This window comes from Chiloscyllium plagiosum, chromosome 35 (genome assembly GCF_004010195.1).
Source record: "Chiloscyllium plagiosum isolate BGI_BamShark_2017 chromosome 35, ASM401019v2, whole genome shotgun sequence".
NCBI classification, from domain to species: domain Eukaryota; kingdom Metazoa; phylum Chordata; class Chondrichthyes; order Orectolobiformes; family Hemiscylliidae; genus Chiloscyllium; species Chiloscyllium plagiosum.
In genome coordinates this window covers 32,693,495-32,713,352 of record NC_057744.1, presented here as the reverse complement: position 1 = coordinate 32,713,352, position 19,858 = coordinate 32,693,495, and the positions used below count along the sequence as shown (strand labels likewise).

General features: G+C 40.2%; 1 protein-coding gene across 8 annotated transcripts in view; it reads right to left on the bottom strand.

Annotated features, from left to right (window-relative positions):
• fam118b (family with sequence similarity 118 member B) overlaps positions 1 to 19,858 on the bottom strand; it is a 64,285-nt gene that overhangs the window by 8,694 nt on the left and 35,733 nt on the right. For all 8 annotated transcript variants that reach the window (XM_043676893.1, XM_043676886.1, XM_043676894.1 and 5 more), the window contains 4 exons: positions 19,302 to 19,554; positions 16,456 to 16,683; positions 8,196 to 8,324; positions 1,771 to 2,056 (listed from right to left, as the gene is read on the bottom strand). In XM_043676893.1, coding sequence (XP_043532828.1) covers positions 1,771 to 2,056; positions 8,196 to 8,324; positions 16,456 to 16,683; positions 19,302 to 19,554 — 896 coding nt within the window. The remainder of the gene's footprint in view (positions 1 to 1,770; positions 2,057 to 8,195; positions 8,325 to 16,455; positions 16,684 to 19,301; positions 19,555 to 19,858) is intronic.

Sequence of the window (19,858 nt, the reverse complement as noted above, 5' to 3'; positions counted from 1 at the left end):
CGACCTTTCCTCATAATTGAAACCTTCAATTCCTAGTGAATCTGTGTTGTATCCATTTCAAGATTAAGACCATTTCAAGGTTCCCTGCCCAATCCAGAAGGGATCCAGAAAAACTCTGTACAACTCAAGCCTCACTCTGTACAACTCAAGCCTCACTCTGTCAGTATTTATCATAAAATTCTCTACTTTTGTCCATTTTTTGTACTAAGCAAGCCTGCAATCTATGGTAACATGCATAGACTAGATAATTCCAAGAGTTGCCAGATGACAAGGTAGAATAGGATTTTCATTAGGTCACTCGAGACAGTCTGGAAGTCAATAAACAGGAAGTCACAGTTACAGGCAGGGAAGGGAGTGAGGGTGTGACACAGGCAGGCAGACTTTATTTTGGACTGATGCAGTTAACTGTACTATTGGGAGGACAGCTGCATTACACAGATTCTAAGTTCTAGAAATTTATGGGCAGCAAAATATTGGAGTTTGGGAGCTGAAGAAGTGGAAAGGTTACTGGCACTTTGTTGGGGAAGCCATGAGGAGCTTGGAAGAAGCCTGCCAGTGTTAATACTTCAATGTGATAGACAGGAGTAGAGATCAAAAGCCCAACAGCTATATATACTGGATTCTACTAAGCAAAATTACAGCTCAGGGAAAACCCTAAAGGCAGTTTTAGTTAGCGAAGCTAACTGTCAGAGGAGAGCTCGAGTTATGCTTTTGAATGAGTACTGCAGTGCAGCTTTGGAGCCCAGGAAAAGGCAGCGACTGACCAGAAGAGGAGCAACCCTAGGGCAGACCATAGAATGTCTCCTAAGAGGAAGAGGGGCATCAGTGGAAATAAAGAATTGTAAACCTTTGCAACATTTAATGAGCTTCAATGACTCACCATATTTCAAAGTCTGGGGCGGATGAGTTGCTGAGAAATCCATAAACACATCTCGAACACATTTGCTATCCGACGTTTGCAGTAGGGCTTTAAATCACAGTCTATTACCAAGGTTTACCACGTTGCACATGTATTATAGATTGCAACAAAGTCCTAACATAGAATACTAAAATTTAATGTTGTTTGTTCAAAACTGTGGAATACTGTGGTTTCAGTCTCTTAGTAAATGTTCTGGACTTCATCTTTTGTTTACTGGTTCCAAACTAGACCATAGTATAAGTTGGTGTTCTCATCTGGGATGAGAACATAAATTGGCAGCTTTTTGGTGTTCCCTTTCTGTATCTGTGTGATAGTTTTAGGAGGGTGTTAACCTGAACACACCCTCCTTATCCTGTTCTCGATCATCAATTCCCATAATTAAGCAATCATCTTGATTCAGCTTTCTCAGACCTCAAATAGACAACCTCATAACATATTGCTCTTCCTGGTTTTGCAGTTGAAGCCCCAGTATAAATCTCCAGGGAACAATTTTCATAATATCCTGTTAATGAATCTGACAACGTACACTTGATTCAAACGCTGTCCTGTCTTTCAGCTGATTATGAATCTGGCTTCTTGCCCACAGAGGCTGGGCAATGGGATTTACATTCTACAAATTAATCTCGGCTCGCCTGATGTTCAGATACACACTTGCACCAAACATTCGTCAGACAGCAAACAGGAGCAGGAACCCAAGCTGATTTTCCCTATGATAACCATTCTGAATGCTGCATTCATCCACTTCAACCCCAAAAACATCTTTCACTGCAAAATTACATGGTACCAAAATTTTTTACAACTTGTGTCATCAACTACTGGATTAAAGTCATTTATTCAACTTTCCAACATACCTTGCCTTCCTGGTGAACAGATGGTGTTGGTTAACCGTTCAAGGTATTCTGGCAGATCAAAATAATCATCTCCATAAGAGATCACTTTAATCCCTTTGTCTAGCATGTTTTCACGAAGCTTTTTAAATTCATCCACATCATCCCTGCGCACTAGCATGAAGTGTTCCAGGTCAGACTTGTTTCTCACTGCTTCTAGAAACAGCGACTGGAACGTGGTGTCCTCAACTGTCCGGCCACATCCGAGGAAGACAAAGGCCTTAGTTTCATACAATTTCTGAATTTCCCTCTGCTCAATAATAAAACAGAAACATTAATAGCACCCACTCCCTAATATGAAGACAAGATTTTACTTACTGGGCATAATGTAAATCAAATTGCAAATGTTAATATTCACTGAAGTTCAAATATATATAGTATACATATATTTATGTTCTCTCTTGTGACGGCTCCTGCTGGTGGCACAAGTGTACTCCAGGTCCTTTCCTGGGTCACTACCAATCTTAAAGGATAATGTAAGTTAATCATTCAGTGGTTGGTAAAACAACACCACATAGTACATAAAAACCAAAAGAGCTGCAGATGCTCCAAATCAGAAACTAAAACTGAAATTGCTGGAAAAACTCAGCAGGTGTGACAGCATCTATGGGACAGAAATCAGAGTTAGCATTTTGGGTTCAGTGTCCCTTCCTCAGATAGTGAAGCCCAGCACATCAGAGCCAAACAGTAGTGAAGCATTCACATACATCAAGCCAGGAATGTCCAGCAGATGATCTTAACCTTCTTTTGAGACAGCCAGCAGCATAGATGCCAGGCTTCAGTCAATTTGATTCACTCTAAGTGATATCAAGAAAAGGCTGAAAGCAGTTAGATACAGGCTATAAGTCCTTGAAAACTTTCCAGCAATTTGCATGGCTGACTTGTGCCATGCTCCTAACCAATCTGTTCCATGGCCCAGATAAGTCTTGTCCACAAGAAGCAAAACAGTTTCAACATGGCTAATTACCCATCATTGAACTTGCAACTGTCAGCAAAGTGATGGAAGATGCTATCAAGTAGTACTTGCTTCATGATAACTTTTGGGTTCTATCAGGCTTACTTGGATCTTTAACTCATTACAGCCTTGGTTGAAGCACGGACAGATCTGAACACACGAGAGGAGAGAGAGTGACTCCTTCAATCAAAGAGGCCTGACAAAACTGTTGACGATTGAAAATAGGAGATAAACTAATGACAGGTTATAATCACACCAAAAACAAAGAAGTTATTGGGGTTCAGTGATCTCAGCCACGGGACATCACTGCAGGAGTTAGAACATAGAGTTCCTCAATATAACGAAAGGATTAATATAGCACAAACACGTCTGGACAAATACAGGGTGTGAGCAAACCCTGACCAATAGGCTAGCCAAACAGTACCAGGATACTATACAATATGCCAGTATTGGTCATTGTTGGAGTCAGAGAAAAGATATTGCTCTGTCTTTTGGCACTCTTGCATATATTTAAATAAAAGGAGATGACTAAAAGATGCCTCAAAATGTTCCATTTCTCCCAGTACATACAGTGATGTCTTCGGCCCAACCATCATCAACTGTCTCATCAATAATAGAAAGGAGACGAGAATTGTATGCAGTATTCTAAAAGTGGTCTCACCAATGTCCTGCACAGCCGCAACATGATATTCCAACTCCTATACTCAGTGCACTGACCAATGAAGAGAAGTGTACCAAATGCCTTCTTCGCCATCCTGTCAACCCTACAACTCCACTTTCAAGGGATTATGCACCTGCACCTCTTTGTTCCACAACACTCCCCAAGGCTCTATCATTAACTGGATAGGTTTTGCCCTGCTTTGCTTTAGCCAAATGTAACACCTCATATTTACTTAAATGCAACTCCATCTGATCAAGGTTATGTTATATTCTGAGATAATCACCTTCATTGTCTTCTACACCTCCAATTTTGGTGTCATCTGCAAACTTACTAAACATACCACCTATATTCACATCAAAATCATTTATATATAAAAAGCAGTGGACCCAGCACTGACCCTTGTGGCACACCGCTGGTCACAGGTCTCCAGTCTGAAAAGCAAACCTCCACCACCACACTGTCTCTTACCTTCAAGCCAATTTTGTATCAAATTGGCTAGCTCCCCATTGACGCCATGTGATCTGAACTTACTAACCAATCTACCACACAGAACCTTGCCAAACGTTTCACTGAAGTCCATATAGGCTACATCTAATGCTCTGACTTCAATCTTTGCCAGCTCTTCAAGGAACTCAATCAAGTTAAAGAAACACAGTCCTTGCCTTTCCAAATGCATGCAAATCTTACCCCTCAGAATCCTCAATAACTTATCCACTATTGACAGAAGGCTCACTGGTCTATAGTCCCTGGCTTGAAGCATCATCTTAACCAAACTCCAGTCTTCTACCACCTCCTCACCGTGGCTGCTGATGATGCAAATATCGCAGCAAGGGACCCAGCGATCTCCTCCCCAGCTACCTACAAAGTTCTGGGAAACACCTAATCAAGCCCCAGAGATTTATGTACCATTATGTATTTTAACACCGCCAGCACCTCTTCTTCTGTAATCTTTACAAGACACCACTATTTATTTTCCAATTTTCTGAGCTTCCACAGTAAATACTACAAAATATTTGTTTAGTATCTCACCCATCCACATATAGACAGCCATTTTGATTAGATTAGATTTCTGACAGTGTGGAAACAGGCCCTTCGGCCCAACAAGTCCACACCAACCCTCCGAAGAGCAACCCACCCAGACCCATTCCCCTACACCTAACACTACGGGCAATTTAGCATGGCCAATTCACCTAACCTGCACATTTTTGGACTGTGGGAGGAAACTGGAGCGCCCGGAGGAAACCCACGCAGACACAGGGAGAATGTGCTAACTCCACACAATTGCCTGAGGCGGGAATTGAACCCGGGTCTCTGGCGCTGTGAAGCAGCAGTGCTAACCACTGTGCCACCCATCTTTAAGGGCCCCAATTCTCTTCCTAGTTATTTTATTGCCCTTAATATACTTATAGAATCTGTGTACATTCTCCTTATCTCTATTTTCAGAAGCTACCTCATGTCCCCTTTTTGCCCTCCTGATTTCCCTCTTAAGTCCAATCCTACTGCCCTATAATCTTCAAGGGATTTACTCGATCCCAGCTGTCTATCCCTGACATATGCTGCCTTTTATTTCTTGACCAGAGCCTCAATTATCCCATCATCCAGCATTCCCTACACTAACAGGAACATGTAAGTCTCTGAACTCTTGTTATCTCATTCTTAAAGGCCTCTCACTTCCCAACCCTCACTTTACCTGCGAAGGGCCTCCCCCAATCCACTTTTGAAAGCTTCTGTCTAATACCTCAAAATTGACCTTACTTCAAGTTAGAACTTCCAGTTTTGGATCAGGTCTATCCTTTTCCATAATTATTTAAAAACTAACAGGATTATGACGACTTGCCCCAAACTGCTTCCCCACTGACACCTCAGTCACTTGCTTTATTTTCCAATAGAAGGTCAAGTATTGCTCCTTTTCTAGTACGTACAGCCACAAACTGACTAAGAAACATTTCTTGTACATACTTAAACTCCTCCCCATCCAAGCCCAACATTATGGGCAAGTCGAAGAGTGCGACACTGGAAAAGCACAGCTGATCAGGCAGCGTCCGAGGAGTAGGAGAGTTGACATTTTGAGCATAAGCATAAGGGCTTATGCTTGAAAGGTCAATTCACCTGCCCCTCAGATACTGCCTGACTGGTTGTACTTTTCCAGTGCCATACTCTTCGACTCTGAACTCCAGCATCTGCAGTTCTCACATTCTCCAACATTATGGCAGTGCCAGTTTAAGTTCAGACAGTTTAAATCTACCATTAAAAGTCTATTATACTTACAGATATCCAAGATCTCCTTATATATTTGCTTCTCAATTTCCCACTGACTATTAAGGAGGCCCAGAATACAACCCCAACAAGGTGATCACCCCTTTCTTATTTGTCAGTTGCACCCATACAACTTCACTGGACGATCTCCCAGGAAAATCCTCCTGAAGGACAGCTGTATTGTTATCCCTAACCAAACACACCTCTTCCCCCACCTGTCTTGCCTCCCTTTCTTTCTTTCTTTCTTGTAGCATCTATAGTCCAGAACATAAAACTGCCAGGGCCATGATTCTCTGAGTCACATTTCTATCGTAGCTATGATATTCGAGATCCATGGTCCCAATCATACCCCAAGTTCATCTGCCTTAACTGTCAGGCCTCTTGCATTGAAGTAAATGCAATTTTATTGACCAGTTTTCCCTCGCTCACTGCCAAGCTCTTGTCTGCCTTGACCATTTGACTTGCTCCCCTTAACTACTGTACCAGCCTCAGCCTTTCCTCACTATTGCTTTGGCTCCCATCCCTTGTCCTCCTTACTAGTTTAAAGCTTCCTAGCCCTACTAGCAAATCTCCTAGCAAGAGTATTGGACCCCTCCAAGTTAGGTGGAACCATCCCAATGAAACAGGTCATTTCTACCCACGAAGAGATTTCAATGATCCAGAAGCATGAATCCTTGCACTAGGTGCTCAGCCACGCATTCATAAGCTTATCCTCCTATTCCTAGCAAATAGCACTGGTAGTAGTCAAGATATTTCTACGCACGAGGACCTACTTTTTAACCTCTTGCCTAGTTTCCGATATTCTCTGCAGAACTTCATCTCTTTCCCTGCCAAGGTTGTTGGTACCAACTTCCACAACAACCTCCTGCTGGTCACTCTCCCCTTTCAGAATATTCTGCACCTTTTCACAGACATCCTTGATCTTGACACGAGGGACGCACACACCATCCTGATGTCTCACTGATGGCTACAGCAACATCTCTCATCTGTGCCCAAGATTAGAGTATCCCCTAATACAATCGATTACTTGGAACCTGACATACCCTTTATTTCACCAGAGTTACAGTACCAGAAAACTTGGCTGTCAGTGATATCCTTCCCTGACAGAGCATCCCCTGCTAGTATCCAAAATGGCATACCTGTTTTGAGATGGGGATAATCACAGGAGAGTCCTGCACACCTGGCTGTCTCATAACATTCCTAGAGGTCAACCATCTACTGTATCTGCAGTGTCTCCAATTTCCTGAAAATGCCATCCATCACAACACTCTGCTGTTGTAAACTCATTGTCTCTAATTGCTGCTCTAACAGATCCATGCAGTCACAACCAAACACACTCCCTGCAGACAGAGTCTCCAGGAATAATCAAATTCTCCCCAATTTCCCAGATGACAGGAAGGGCACATTATGTTACTAAAGCCATTTTTGCTCCTTTACCAGACCCAGAAATTACCTAAAAGCAAACACAGTACACTTTACTCAAAAATACAGCGATTGCACAGTCTTACTGCTCTGGGATAACCTAATATCAATCCATAATGTTAAAAGTCAATCAAGAGGCAGATCTCAGTATAAATATAATAAATAAAAGATTCCCTCACCTTACTCACTATTATAGATTTACAAAAAAAAAATTAAGATTTAGAAGTTTTAGGAGTCTTAAAATCAAACACTTAGCTGATCAAGCTCAAAAAACAAAGGTCATTCTCTTCTCGTGTAGTTTCAGCTAGGGATTTTTTTGAAATCACTGATACCTCTGCAGCCGCATGGGAGACTGGATATCAAGAGTTCCTATGTCAGCTATGAAATGGCATTGCTTAAGTGTTATTTTAGTGAAACTTAGTCTCCCGAACCCTTGCACAATTTCTCAATCTGACAGCTGTGAATCAACACTTGTCAGCTGCTTCATGAAAAACCAATCTCCAAGCCTTGTGCATTTCTTCAGGTCTCCAACCTTGCCACATGGTCACTCTCTCTATCAAACCTTCTGGTTGCTGTTGTGGGATCTAGACTCATGTCCCCAGACACCAGCCTTGACACTAAATTACTAGCCCAGTGACATTACTGCTTGGACACCATTATTTGAAAACAACCCCACGTCTTGTTGAAACATTGGAGTGGGTTGTTAAATATTGAGCCTTACAACTTATCAGGATAAGGAAACTTAAAATGCTTTCTCTAGCAAAATTAGACTCTCACTTTGTGGAGTCTCTCTTTGTTGCTTTGATCACCACACACAATACACAAATTTGTCATGAACTGAACCAATCTTGCATTAACCTACCTTATCCTAAGTGGCAACAATAATTATTCTTCATAGACATGGGGTGTGGAGAGGTAGTGAAGGAAAATCACTGATTAGGAAATTAATCAAGCAATATATCCAAGGGAATTTCATACACCTAGATATTTTGCTGCACGACAGTAGAAGCAGATGTGAAGACATATGATTCCCCAGGTGTATACTTTTAAACTGTGCATTTAATTTTAGGACTAGGAAAGTAACATACAACTCACCATTACTTCTGTATTACGCAACACATTCTGGTAGCCCAAAGGATGTAGAACAATACCACTAGGGTTAGTGTAAACTCCATGGATATGTAACACGCTCAACCTTCTTTTCTCCTGTGCCCACTCAAGTACCTATCACAAACAGAAACAACATGAAATTAGCTCATCCAGCTGTCAAAATACATCCAGCAAAATAAATGAAAATTGTTATACCCATAATGTGCTTAATTAGATTAAGTAAAGTGTCACAAAGCTGGTCCCTTTTTTCTAAAAACGGTTCCTTTTCTCAAAGATACCGTGTCCTTGATTTTTTTCAGAGGAGTCATAAACGGGCCAGGCTCCAATTAGGCTAGTTTGGTACGGAGACAAAAACGATTTTGAGAGACCTTTTGTTTATGTGTAAACAGATGAGACTTCAGGCCAAAGTGGTCATGTTTTAGAAGTGACCTATGAAGTGAAAGGGGAATGGTCAGCTCTCTAGCTGAGAAGTTCAGTCCAGAACTAGTTGGGAGTTCAACAGTGGAACAGGCTCTCTCTCTTTCTGGCCTTCTAACTTCAACCTGTAAGCATCGGTTCCTTTTTTTTTTAAAACTGTACTTTAAGGGTTTGCTTATTGGGACTGTTGTGTATATTCGGAACAGCACAATTAAGTCTAGTTTGGATAAAGTGAGATCTGTAGGGGGGGTTCTTACTCTGTTCTTTGTGTTTCATTGTATAATTTTGTGAATAAAGTTTTGTCTGTTTTAAAACCTGGTAGTCAACCTCGCTAACTTACTCTGGGTAATTTTCACTGTACACTTACCAAAAGAAATTGCAAAGTTATGATCTGGGCTACCTGCTTAAGAGTGTTTTGAATGGTCTGGTCTAGTCCATAACAGATGGGGGGCACTTTGCGGGATATTAAACAGCTAGTGTCTTCATTTTGGGTGTTGGTTTAGTCGGATAGACAAAGCTTGGGACGGTAATGACTCTTTCAGTCACCACAAGTTTTCTGGAAGTGGATGCGGTGATTTGGGAAGTTTTGCAAAAGGTGAATAAGACCAAGCTACAAGAATTAGCAGACAAGTTGGGATTGGAACTGCCTACTTCTGTGAGGAAAGGAGAAATAATTACAGCAATAGCTCAGAATGCCAGAGAAACCATCAGAATCTGCAGAGATGGCAAGGATTGCAATTACAAATGAAGCAGCTTGAGTTAGAGGTGAGAGATAAGGAAGAAATGGCACAGTTTGAGTTACGGTTAAAAGCAGAGGAGAAAGAAAAAGAACTAAGGGCTTTAGCAAAAGAGAAAGAAAAAGAGAGAGCTTTTGAACTTCAGAAAAATGATACTGAAAAAGGAAAGTCAGCTTAAAAGGATGGAGATAAAGACTGAAGATAACAGTAGCGAGGAAATAATGCGAACTCATGTGGAAGAGCAGAGAGTTAAAATGGCAGGATAGCAGCTGAAGTGGCTGATGATTATGAGCTGGTCCATAAAACATCGTTTGGCTTCCAGAATCAATTTCAGTCCAGGAGGGATAGAAATTGGGGCAAAGAGAAATCCTCACGTGGAAAGGTAGGTATCAGTGAAGATCATAAGAATAACTTACCACAGGGTAAAAAAGAAACCATTGAGGGGAACAAAGTTAAATAGCTCCAGTGTTTTCATTGTAACAAAGTGGGCCATATGAAATCAGTGTTGGTGGGCTAGATATAGGAAAGCCAGATGTAGGAAAACCGGACAAGCCTGGAAGTTGTGTTGGACTAGTAACAAAAAGCACAAAGTAGGTTAGACAACTGCCTCAGAATGTACAAGATGATCAGAAATTGATTAAGCAGGAAGTGCTAGATCTGCTTAAAAAAATGCATGCAAGGAGTGCAGTTTATTCACATAGGCCAGGAGTAGTTACAATATTAAGGGACACAGGATCCTCTCAGTCTGTGATGCTGAAGGTTGAGGAGATATGCACTCCTGAGGAGGGAAGTTAGACAACTGCCTCAGAAGGTACAAGATGATCAGAAATTGATTAAGCAGGAAGTGCTAGATCTGCTTAAAAAAAATGCATGCAAGAGTGCAGTTTATTCACATAGGCCAGGAGTAGTTACAATATTAAGGGACACAGGATCCTCTCAGTCTGTGATGCTGAAGGTTGAGGAGATATGCACTCCTGAGGGACTATTGCCAGAAAAGGTACTGGTAACAGGAATTCACAGTGAGACAAAAAGTGCTCAGTTATGTAAAGTGAGGCTAGGGAGTCTAGAGAAGAGTGGAGAATGTGTGGTAGGAGTACTAGACAAACTCTCAGCTCCAGGAATACAACTTGTCCTTGCAAATTATATAGCTGATTTGCAAGTAAGCATGCTGCCTATTCTAGTTGAAAGGTCAGTGAAGACACAGGCAAATGAAGATATTGAAAGATCTTTATTCAGGAACTTTCCCAGATTGTGTGATCACAAGGTCACAGAGGCACAAGCTGAAGCAGGAGAGATCAAAAGGCACAGATAAGGAAGCTGACATAGCTTTATCCGAGACTTTCTTTGATCAGATAAGTGGAACAGAGAAGGAGCAAATAGGTAAACATACAAAGTATCTTCAGCTCTGCTAAGCTGATTGAGTTACAGCAGAAAGATAAGAACTTAAAACAGTTGTATCAAAAGGCATATACAGAGGAGAGTGAATGCATCCGTGTGCTATTACTTAACAAATGATTTCTTAATGAGGAAATGGAGATCATCACACATTCAAGCAGATGAAGAATGAGCCCAGAGAGTTATCAAATTGTTTTGCCAGTAGGGTACAGAAAGGAGGTGCTGGAGTGGTGCATGAGCTACCACTTGGAGATCATTTAGCGATGACGAACATACAGACTAAAGTACAAAGACATTTTTACTGGCCTGAACTATACAAGGATGTAGTTGAATTTTGTCAGACGCGTCATACATGTCAACTAATCGGAAAACCACAGGCAGTAATAAAACCTTTAATATCTATTCCAGCATTTGAGGAAGCTTTCACAAGAATCTTGATTGAATGTGTAGGTCCCTTACCTCAAACAAAAAGTGGGAATAAATATTTATTAACAATAATAGAGGTTCGACTGGATTTGCAGAGGTAATCGCATTACACAACATCACAGCGAAAAGGGTTATAGAAGAATTACTTAAATTTTTTTTACTAAATATGGATTACCAATAGAGATCCAGTCAGATCAAGGATTGCATCCAAACTATTCAACGAGGTTGTGGATAACTTGGGAATAAAGCAATTCAAATCTACTGCGTGTTATCCGAAATTGCAGAGAGCGCTAGAGAGATGGCACTAAACATTAAAGACCATGTTGAGGGCTTATGGTCAGGATTATCCAGATGATTGGGATAAGGGGGCTCCGTTTTTATTTTTTGCGATCAGAGGTGCACCAAATGAATCAACCAATTCAGTCATTTGAATTAATTTTTGGGCAGGATGTAACTGTTAAAATTGATTAAGGAGAAATTAATAAATCAGAATTCAGAGACCACCCATTTAGATGTGTCAAACTTTAGAGAACGATTAAGTAGAGCTGGAGAGTTGGCTCGACAGCATTTAAAAGTATCACAGCATGCAATGAAACCGGAAGCAAATAAGAAATCACAAATTCGCAGTTTTGTAATTGGGGATAAGAAATTGCTGTTACTTACAGAAACAGGTGAGCCTTTAAAAGCATGATTTAATGGACCTTATCAAATCGAGAGGAAATTGTGTGAGGTGAACTATTTGGTAAGGACTCCAGACAGGAAGAAACCTCAGTGTCATGTGAATATGCTCAAAAGGTATTTTGATAGGGAAGGAAAGCAAGAGGAGAAGGTGTTAATGATTACAGCACAAAGGAAGAACCAAGTTCAGAGGATTCTGAATTGGACATTCCTCAAATCAAACTGGACAATGAGGAAGTTATCAAAAATTGGGATAAATTATTGAGTTACCTTCCACAAGAATATCTAAATGATTTGAAAGAGTTATTATTGTCACATCGGGAGTTATGCAGAAACAAACTGGGAAGTACTAACCTAATTGTGCATGATGTGGATATAGGAGATGCTGATCCGATTAAGCAACATCCTTATAGGCATAACTATCTAAAGTTGGCACAGGTTCAGAAGGAGAGAGAGTGCATGCTCCAAGATGGCATAATTGAAGTTAGCCACAGTGACTGGAGCTCACCCATAGCCATGTTGCCAAAGCCAGATGGTACCCAGTGGTTGTGTGTGGACTATCACAAAGTCAACACCGTTACAAAGACTGATGCATATCCAATTCCACGGTTGGAGGACTGTCGAAAAAGCGGGACAAGCAACTTACATTTCCAAGTTGGACTTGCTCAGAGTCTACTGGCAGAGAAAGCAAAGGCAATTTCAGCTTTCGTAATGCCAAATGGCCTATATCAGTTAAAAGTCATGCCATTTGGTAAGAAAAACGCTCCAGCCACATTTCAGAGACTAATAAAGTAATTGCCGGATTACCCAATTGTGTTGTTTACATTAATGAGGTGGTGATTTTTAGTCACCCATGGAAGGAACATTTACAGCATTTATCAGACTTGTTCAATTGACTTCAAAAGGCAGGCTTGGTGGTAAACCTCGCTAAAAGTGAATTTTGCCAAAGCCCAAGTCAACTTCTTGGGCCATGTCATTGGATGTGGACAAATGGCCCAATAGAATGTGAAAATGAAAGTAATTGGAGAATTTGCAAAACCGTTGATGCAAAAAGGAATACTACGGTTCCTGGGACTGAGTGGATTTTACCGAAAGTTTGTGCCAAACTTTAGCAGTGTGGCTGCTCCACTCACTGAATTGTTTAAAAAGAGCAAGAAGTTTCAGTGGACAGCGGACTATCAAAAGGCATTTAACAGCCTACAAACTGTGTTAACCACTGCCCCAGTATTAGCCACACCTGATTACACAAAGCCTTTCAAGGTGGCTATCGATGCCAGTGATGTGGGTGTCAGTGCGGTGCTCTTGCAGAAGATGATGGGAGAATAGAAAGACCCATCGGGTATTTTTCCAGCAGGTTGAACGTTCATCAACAGAAATACTGAACGGTGGAAAAAGAGTCTTCAAGCTTGGTGTTGGCATAACAACATTTCAGTGTTTATATTACCAGCAAAGCATCTGAGACAATCGTATACACTGATCATAACCCAATGACAGAATTTAAGGACAAAACTGCCAGACTGTTTGGATGGAGTTTGTTGTAGCAGCCATTCAATTTGATAATTGTGCATATGGCAGGTTGCAAAAACGTGATAGCCGATGCATTACCGAGACTCAAATGAGATACGGAGGCATTCGGTCACGGATGTGCCATGGCCAGAATTTGCATGTGGTTGTGCATATTTGCAAGTGTATTGTTAATATAGTGTATATGTGTTAGATTACTAACTGGGTTTCTGATGGATTTTAAAATGAAGCCATCTTTTGATATTGATGGTTCTTTTTTTAAAGGGGCGAGGTGTCACAAAGCTGGTCCCTTTTTTTCTAAAAGCAGTTCCTTTTCTCAAAAATACCGTGTCCTTGATTTTTTTCAGAGGAGTCATAAACGGGCCAGGCTCCAATTAGACTAGTTTGGTACAGAGACGAAAACGATTTTGTTTATATGTAAGCAGATGAGACTTTAGGCCAAAGTGGGCATGTTTTAGAAGTTACCTGTGTAATAGAAGGGGACTGGTCAGCTCTCTAGCTGAGCAGTTCGGTCCAGAACTAGTTGAGAGTTCAGCAATGGACTGTGTGAACAGGCTCTCTCTCTTTTGCCCTTCTAACTTCAACCTGTAAGCATCGGTTCCTTTTTTTAAAATTATGTTTTAAGGGGTATTGTTTACTGGAACTGTTGTGTATATTCGGAACAGCATAATTAAATCTAGTTTGGATAGAGTGAGTTCTGTAGGAGGTCTTTATTCTATTCTTTGAGTTTCATTGTGTAATTTCATGAAGAAATTTTTGTCTGTTTTAAAACCTGGTAATCGACCTCGCTAACTGACTCAGTGTAATTTTCACTGTACACTTACTGAAACAATTTGCAAAGTTATGATCTGGGCTGCCTGCTTAAGAATGTTTTGAGTGGTCTGGCCTAGTCCATAACAGAAGTTTTTTGCTTCATTCATTTCAATTAATTATATTTGTAAACTCTCAAGAGATAGAATTAATATTTTTATTTTGTTTCACCAAAGTTATACCTTACTCAGGCATCAGTTAATTGTAAAATAATTTCACGTTATCCATTATCATCTTTGTTTATACTTTTTGATAGCACCCAGTCAAGTGTAGATACATTCTTTGTACCTCTCATGTGCTAAACAACTGTTTAAATTTAAAGCTTTAGAAAACACTCACACTCTGATCCAATGAATAAAGTAAACAATAAGTTAGTGCTGCCAAGCTATTTATCTAAGGCCTATCCTTTGCCTTTCCAGCTTCCAGAGACCTGGGGTTCTTTCCCTATGTGTAGGGAACATAATCATGTTATGCCCAATCCTGCACTAAGAATTTGTCGTAATGAACAGAAGACAGCTGTAAAAGTAATTTTCATAAAATGTTAATTCTCACTTAACAGGAAAATCTTGTTGCAGATCGTCTCCATAGTTACTAGATTTCAGGCACAATTGTGAATCATCATTCCCTGCAGTCTGACTCAATAGTTCAATGAACAATATTTAAAATTAAAAACAGGAATCGCTGGAAATACACAGTAGGTGTGTAGGCATACCAACAGAAAGTAAACAAATTAAATATGGATGGAGACCAATTATCAGAAATAAAAACAGGAAATAAAGAGAAACAGCCTTTACAGACCTGACTAAAACCAAAGATAACATCAAAATTTAAAAGCATAATAGATACAGAAGAGAATAGACTATTTTAAGTTCCACCTGAAAGACTCAGGCAACAAAAGGTTACTCAAGCCAAGACCTGCTGTGACTGCAGAACTGTCTATCTTATTGTGACCAGTTTTTATTTTATTTATTTTCCACTGGTTTCTCTTCATACTTCTCCACTGTCATGCTGAAGTTGGCAACATCCTAACTTCCCCAAAGGTGCCCAACCACGGTCTTTTCACAACTTAGATTATATGTTTGGATAGTGCAACCAGAAGAATTCATATTTTAGTTCAGCACAAAATGAAGACATTTGATTTTTTTCCAGAGAGCATTCCAGTTAGTCCCACTCACTCCCCAAATCCCTGCAATCATTCGCCTGCAGATATCCATCCAATTCCTTTTTCAAGGCTTCTGCTGAATCTGTTTCCACTACCTTTTTGGGCAAGAAATATCAAATCTTAATCACTTATTCTGTGAAAATTATTTTTCCTCATGCCATCTGATTTTTGGTCCTCTGAAAATCAATTCTTCAGCCACGGTAAACAATTGTTCTTTATTTATCTGAACTCTTTATGACTTTCAATACACTCAAATATCCTCCTGTTCTTCCTTGCTTTAAGAAGAGCTACCCAGTTTCTCTACCAACTTAACTTTAATCCTTCTTCACTGCTAAACCACTCTGCTAAATTTATCCACAACCTTTCCTAAACAGTGAAGATTACTATTGGCCACACACTTTCTGCTGGGCCTGAAATGTTCTTTCTTTTTATGTACATAGGAGTTTCTTATTGGGAAACAGATGACTAAGTTTTTAAAAAAAGACATACGGTATTGTCACTTTGATTCCAGTTATATTCAAACATACGAATCAGGAAGGCTACATTGTTCAGTATCTTCAACCTGCTCTATCAACTAATACAATCATGTCTGATCTGGCTGTAATCTCCGATCTGCATTCCTGCTTAACTTGATAACCTTTTGCCCCCTCCCCCCCACACCTCCCACCACATGACCTGAAAAATGTTCAAGGACTTTGCTTTCACACCTCTTCGGTAAGAGGGTTCTAGATACTATCACAACCCCCTGAGAATTTTTTTCTTTTGCATAATTTATTGTTGAATGAGCAAACCTGATTTTTAAACTGTAACTGCCTAGTTCTAAAGTCTCCCTTAAGAGGAAACATCTTCTCCACATCAACCCTGCCAAGACTCCTCAGGGTCTTGTGTTTCAATCAAGTCACTTGTTTTTCTTCTAAACATATCTGAATGTTGTAGGACAAAATTTTAATTCTGTGCAATCACATCTATCCCATTCACAGGCTTTGACATGTATATTCCCCAGCTCCAACAGCTTGAATACCCTTGACCCAAGCAGTGACAAGCTGATGCAAGTTGTCACCAGTTTGTAAACTAGAAAGCATCTCAATCTATTTACCTTTTTCTCATCCGTGAGGTCTAAGGACTCTAACTGCGTTCCTTGGTGAGCTCCATAGATTTCAACTAGATTGTCAAAGTTGGTAGTCAAAACCAGGGTTCCATTCTCCATCAGTTTCAGGACTGATTGCAGAAGATGCTTCCCAACACTGTCCATTTTGGATTCAAGGTCATCAAAAACCTCATACAAGCAATCTTTGAAGAATGTTGACCGAACGTTACTGGTGCGCTGTGGGATTTGAACTGCATCATTAGATACAATCATACAACACAAAGCAAGCACACGGTTTGCAGCAAAATCTCAAAATTCTCAACAGGATTTGCAAAACGTTGTCTGAAGAAAAACCACATTACCCATTTAAAGGAAAATACTCATGTTCACGTGAGGCCTAAAACAAGAAATAGGGCACATGTATGAGAGACTGCATAAGATCATGACAGATAAGGAAATCAACTTTTTTTTAAAACCATTGACTTAAAGGCAACGTTTGTACTGCCACAGTAATAATTATATTAATTTTTGTCTTAGAGATTTTATAACTCTGAGAAAGATCAATTTCTCACTCATAATTAACTCAAATACAGCTTTTTATAATTCCTATTCCTAGTTGTGATGAGAACTGATGTTTTCCCAAACCTCAGTAGCTTTTGTACAAGAGGTTCTCATGCTTGCACCATGGGAAATTGAACTTCCGCTCAGGTAGCTTAGTGAGGAGTTGCTGTCAAAATACAGAAACCAACACCTTACACATTTTAAATCAGTACTGAGTTAGGGACTGAACAAAAGCTCCCAATTGCATTCAGGAATGGATAAAATACAGTTTTGGTATATTCGCTCATCAGAGCTTCCAAAAATGCAAACATTTTATGCTGTGTATTAGCTCTGAGGGTGAGTAAATCAGAGGAGTCACCAATGTGATGTCGTTCTTTAACACAAGTAGTCCTCAAGCAGAGGTTCAGGACCTAAGAGTGGATGGCGATTCGTAAGTACTAGGTTTTTTTTAATTCATACAGGAACATGTCTGAAGTGCATTTCTAGTAATCATGTAAGAAACAGAAAACTGCAGGGCAATCCAACCTCATTCAATACATGTTCTGCATCATCTGGGGCCTTCAGGAGTCCTCCTGTAACCTGGACAACCAGGGGTGCTGGAAGTGTTATTAGCTGGAGGGGCTAGAGATCTGGGCTTTCGAGCTTGAGCAGCAATTAGCGTCACAGTTGATCATCCAGTAGGGTGTGAAATGTGTGATCTCTGTATTCTAGAAGATGAATACTCTGCAGCATGCCAGATAGTCAGGGAGGATCTATGGACTGAACTCAGGAACAGAAATGGAGCAACTGTCATATAAATACTTGGGCGAGTTTACTACAGATCAATAGTCAGGGATAGACAGAAAACCAAATGTGTAGACAAATTGCCAAGAAGTGCAAACACTATGATATAATAGCTGCATTTACGCTTGGAAGCTTGCTGGTCCTTACACCAAAAGTACAAATGATAATGAAGCAAAGAATATGGGTTTAAAAAAAGTCAATTCATAACAAAAATACACACTTACTCAGTAAATAAAATCCAAATTCTTAAGGGACTGGCGTGATAACAGTATCAAAATGAGATCCAAATAGCAGGCAAAATTCATTTGGCAGGGAAACGTCCATCACCCCAGATAAATTACTTATTTAAGCAAGATTTGGTAATCTTTTTCTATAAAGCAGCAATACATGACCAAAATCACAATAAGTCTCAGGTAAAGATTAATCCTAGCGATACCCTAACACATTAAGTCATTGGCAAAAGTGAGGACTGCAGATGTTGGAGATTAGAGTGGTGCTGGAAATGCACAGCAGGTTAGGCAGCATCCAAGGAACAGAAAAATCGACTTTTAGGGCAGGAGGAAATGTCAATTTCCCTGTTCCTCGGATGTTGTCTGACCGCTGTGCATTTCCAGGACAACTCTAATCTTGACATTAAATCATTGGGCAATGGAACATATGTTTCTTCAAAAAGTCAGCCCATGATTCCATTGTGTAGGTTTCAAGTCTAGAGAAGGCATTTTCCCACAAGAATGGCAAAAATAGTCTGCATACCTCCAAACAAAGAGCAAGAACGAGAGAAAGATTCAGTGTTGAGAGACAGTTGCATCGGCCAACCTACTTGGCCAGTGTGTGGATACAGGTCTAAAGACACAGTTTACCAAAGGCATTGCGCAGGGAGAATGAGCCACAATTTAGACCATTAACAGCATGACTAAATTGCATTAAGATCACTTACAGGGCTGTCAACCAGGTCTCCATCAAGCTGTATCTAAATTTGTGCAGAATAAGTCATGAAACAAATGAAAATCAGTTAACCCATAACATCAGAACAATGGACAAAAATCTGAAAAGGACTGATTTCAGTGTTAGTATTGCAGCAAACAAATTGCTGCCACTGACAATTACAATTGCTGCACCAAAACTGAAAGAGATCATATGGATGTTGGAACTAAATTAGCAACAACGCTGGGTATACTGGTACTTAGTGATAATGGTTATGAATAGCTGCTTTTTAAATACATGGAAAAGAGCACAACTGCATTTTGAAATCACAGAGCCAGGTCTGAACAATGCTTTAAAATTTCATTCCTAGAAACCAATTTAGTGGTTCTTTAAAAAAAATTGCGCATTCTCTCCTTTTACTAGGACTGCCTGCACAGAGTATTTATATAACTGATCTGCAGGGAAAAGAAACAATAAAAGCTGGATCTCCAGTAATTTGAAACTGTGATAGTTGTCGTAGACTATAGTTCAGCAATGAGCTGAATTGGTCTTTACCAGATTTTGCTAAACACAAAGAATTCACTTACTGGTGAAAGTTTCTGTATCAAGTCATGTGCAACATGTACAAGATTCTTATCTTCACGGAGAGATTTTTGGAATCTTTTGTTCTCCTCATCCTCAAGGAGGTCAAAGTCATTAGCAGCATCCAGCAAAGCTTGAATTAGCCCTGTCCAGGATTTGAGTGCAGGGACCTGTGGTGCTACGGCGGCACTCACACCCGTTCCAATTACCAACACCAAGTCCTGGGGTCTCTTTGTCTTCAGACTGGGTAAAAGCTTCCTGTTGGATCAATTGTTTTATGTTACATTTCTTTAATAATGATAAGTATTTCAAAACTAATAGATAATGAACATAACTTTAAAAATTTAAAATAGGAAGTCTTTTACTCAAGACGACAGTGAAATGGAACAAATACAGCGAGAGTAGAAACTCAGTAAATCAGGAAGCTTGCATAGGGGTTCAGAGGGGAGAGCAGAGGAAGGGGAGAAAGAAGAGAGAGAGAGAGAGAGGAGAGAGAGAGAGGTGGAAGGGGAAAGAGGAGGTCTCCCAACATTAATACAGTTCAATTGGTGCGTGATCCTGC